This window comes from Diadema antillarum, unplaced genomic scaffold, assembly GCF_040938485.1.
Source record: "Diadema antillarum isolate AM-2024a unplaced genomic scaffold, OU_Dant_1.0 seq00001216_RagTag, whole genome shotgun sequence".
NCBI classification, from domain to species: domain Eukaryota; kingdom Metazoa; phylum Echinodermata; class Echinoidea; order Diadematoida; family Diadematidae; genus Diadema; species Diadema antillarum.
In genome coordinates, this window is record NW_027272008.1 from 204,304 (window position 1) to 207,500 (window position 3,197).

At 39.3% G+C, this 3,197-nt stretch overlaps 1 protein-coding gene across 1 annotated transcript in view; it reads left to right on the top strand.

Annotated features, from left to right (window-relative positions):
• Positions 1-1,314: 1,314 nt before the first annotated feature.
• LOC139744872 (lysosomal acid glucosylceramidase-like) overlaps positions 1,315-3,197 on the top strand; it is a 3,058-nt gene continuing 1,175 nt past the window's right edge. Inside the window, exons 1-3 of the mRNA XM_071655284.1 lie at positions 1,315-1,507; positions 2,612-2,784; positions 2,999-3,197. The exon at positions 2,999-3,197 is cut by the window's right edge and continues 39 nt beyond it. Of these exons, the coding sequence (XP_071511385.1) occupies positions 2,633-2,784; positions 2,999-3,197 (351 nt within the window). The 5' untranslated portion in view covers positions 1,315-1,507; positions 2,612-2,632. The remainder of the gene's footprint in view (positions 1,508-2,611; positions 2,785-2,998) is intronic.

A 3,197-nucleotide genomic window follows, 5' to 3' on the forward strand; every position in this document is an offset into this window, starting at 1 on the left:
ACTGTTGTGTCTCAACTTTAGATGCTTTAATTCATACAGTCAAGCTCGTCGAAGACAACCTCACACAAGTCAAAAAATTGGCTAAGTTAAAGAAATATTCTACCCTGGATGGACTTCAACATGTGTTCAGTATATTGTGTTCGTTGAAATTCACACAAGTCAAAGGATCATTTTTTGGTCCCTTCATGTTCAACTTAGATGAGGTTGACTATAAATGATAGAAGCCAAGAGCAGTCTCTAAATGTAATTTGTTTCTTGCTAGTCCATGGGCCAAGGCTCGAAAAATGGGTTGTTGGTACCACCTGAGGTGGCAAAACCTTTTTGGTGTCATTTTGTTTGTCGGGCATAGATATGCTTATCAAGCTGTGATAGCATTTGCAAATGAGTAGCTTAGTCATAATAAATGATTTTTTAACCAATTTGGTCTCGTTTTTATATCCCTATACTTCTGAATCGAAACTAACCGCTACACAAAGAAGATCACTGTATTCTGTATGTTCACAGGTGTTCTGTTGTACACGCGGTGCGCTTAGTCTTTATTGAAGGCAGCGAAGGGAATATCCAAAGGGTTGTGATGTCCACAGCTGTCACGCGGTGTGCTTAGTCTTTATCTAGACCAATGTACCGTTATCATATCTAAAGTTCCTCATAAAGGGATTACCTATACTGTTTTTATACTACCCTCTCAACAAATACATCAGTTTTAAACAAAAATCACCCTGTTCATTTACAGTATTATTCATTATAATGTATTGTAGTGTACCGGTACATTGTTTTTGCATTATCTTTTATTGTTGGACGGAAATGAAGCGACTTTGGCGTGGTGTTAGCGTTTCAACCGTAGCGTTTTCACCGGAAAATGATAAATAATTGAAAAATACGGTAAAATTCAAGAGGAATTGCTTTTGTTGTTGTTGTTGTTTTTAGATAAAAGGATATACACTGTATCATAAGCTTTGGCTATTCCCTTTGCCGTCTTGAATAAAGACTAAGCGCTGTGGACATCATAACCTTTGGATATTCCCTTCGCAGCCTTGAATAAAGACTAAGCGCACCGCGTTAACAACAGAACACCTGTGAACATACAGAAGACAGTGCTCTTCTTTGTATAGCGGTTAGTTTCGATTCAGAAGTATAGGGTTATAACAACGAGACCAAATTGGTAAAAATTCATTTATTATGACTAAGCTACTCATTTGGAAATGCTATCATAGCTTGATAAGCATATCTATGCCCGACAAACAAAATGACACCAAAAAGGTTTTGCCACCTCAGGTGGTACCTATATCTGGCCTGGCCCATGGACTATGCTGATTGTTGATGGATGGGGCGAGTGCTGTGTCAAGTGTCATGATCTTGTCGTTGTTCTGCAGGGGTAGAATATACCGTGTCTCGTGTCCCCATTGGCTGCACGGATCTGTCACCACGCTACTATTCCTATGATGACCATCCCGACGACTTCAACCTGGTCAACTTCTCACTGGCCACGGAAGACTTGAAGTACAAGGTGATTGTGGTGCAGGCTTGGTGAAGAGATTTATGTTTAAACAATTGTAGATTTTATGACTTTATCTCTGAAGTTAAAATGGTTCATGTCCAAATGTCAGCAGTATTACAATTTGATCCATCAACTCTCCTCCATGTACTCCTTATATGTCCTTTCGGATTCAATACAAATAACCAACAAGAGAAATGAATTTGAATGAATAATGTTTAAAGGGATGGTACAGTATTGGTTGAGATTTGAAATCAGCTTTTAACTTTTTGCAAGATACTTGGACACCACTTTGATAAATATTAATGAGTGTTTAAAATCTCAGAGGATTTCAAAATTCATTTGATGAAAATCAATTTTGAAATCACTGAGATGTCCAAAGACAAAGTTAAACAAAGTGGTCATAATAAAAGGTGGGTCCCACCTTTTATTAGGATAGCTCTGTCTTGGATATCTCAGCCATTTCAAAACCAAATTTCATCAACTAAACTTTGAATTCCTCTTAAAATTATATTATGCTCTTTCATATTTCATAAGAGGTTTTTTTAATTATCTCAAAAAGCATTGGAAACCTGAAGCCCTATCTCAACTGAAACTATACCATACTTTTAATGCATGAGCAAATGAAACCAATCGTTTCCTGAGACATACCTGTCATTGATTGCTATGATTAACACTTTAGAGTAGGATCAATGTACCTACAATGTGCCAAGAAACTTTGAAATTTATCTGTGGTGTGTAGATAGATTAACAGCACACAGATAAATGTGCCTATTTCAAACAAAGTGATAGGGAAATTGTGACACTGCTTGTGATGTTGCAGTTCTCTTTGTCAATTTTGTGAACAAGTAATGATCCCTAAAATAATCTTTCATTGTTTTTTGCACTTTGTTTTTGCTTGGCTTTTCTTTTTGCAATCCTAGCAAGAGTGGGTCTCCTGGCCCAGAACTTGGAGAACTTTCAATGATAACAAGTGCACCAACTGCAACATCAGCACTGGGCAAACCTGATTGCTAATCATGTGATGTTTGTGTGGATAGTGCATTTTGACATATCTGGAAGAGAAATTTTCAAGTTTGTGAAAGTATGCTGCATCCGTGCCCCACTTTTTTTCAGATTCCCTTTCTGCAAGAGGCAATGTCCATGTCCCGCCGACCCATCAAGCTGTTCGGGAGCCCCTGGACCCCGCCAGAGTGGATGAAAACCAATGGGGACTTTCACGGGGCGGGGCAACTCATTGGGAAGCCCGGGGAAAAACACTTCAAGACGTGGGCCAACTATTTCGTCAGGTGACTTGCTTTATAAATCGCGGAAATAATCTGATTATTTGCAGTACCAGATCGACTGCTTCTCCTGACCATATTGAAATGTATAAAATCTATATAAAAAAATCAAACAAACAAGCAGAATCTTGTAATAGCCAGCCCCTCTCTATAAAAACAGTCTGATATGGATGGTATACTTTTTTCTTATATATGGTGATCCTGATGTATACAACTGCAGGTTTCTGCAGGAGTATGAGAAGCACAATGTGACATTCTGGGGCATCACGGTGGAGAATGAGCCGATGGCCGGGGGTATCGTCGGCTACAAGACGCCGTCGTGCTACTTCACACCTGAGATGGAAAGGGACTTCATCAAGCTGGACCTCGGACCCGCCCTCCATGCTGGGGGCTTCCAGCATCTCAAGATGATGATGATG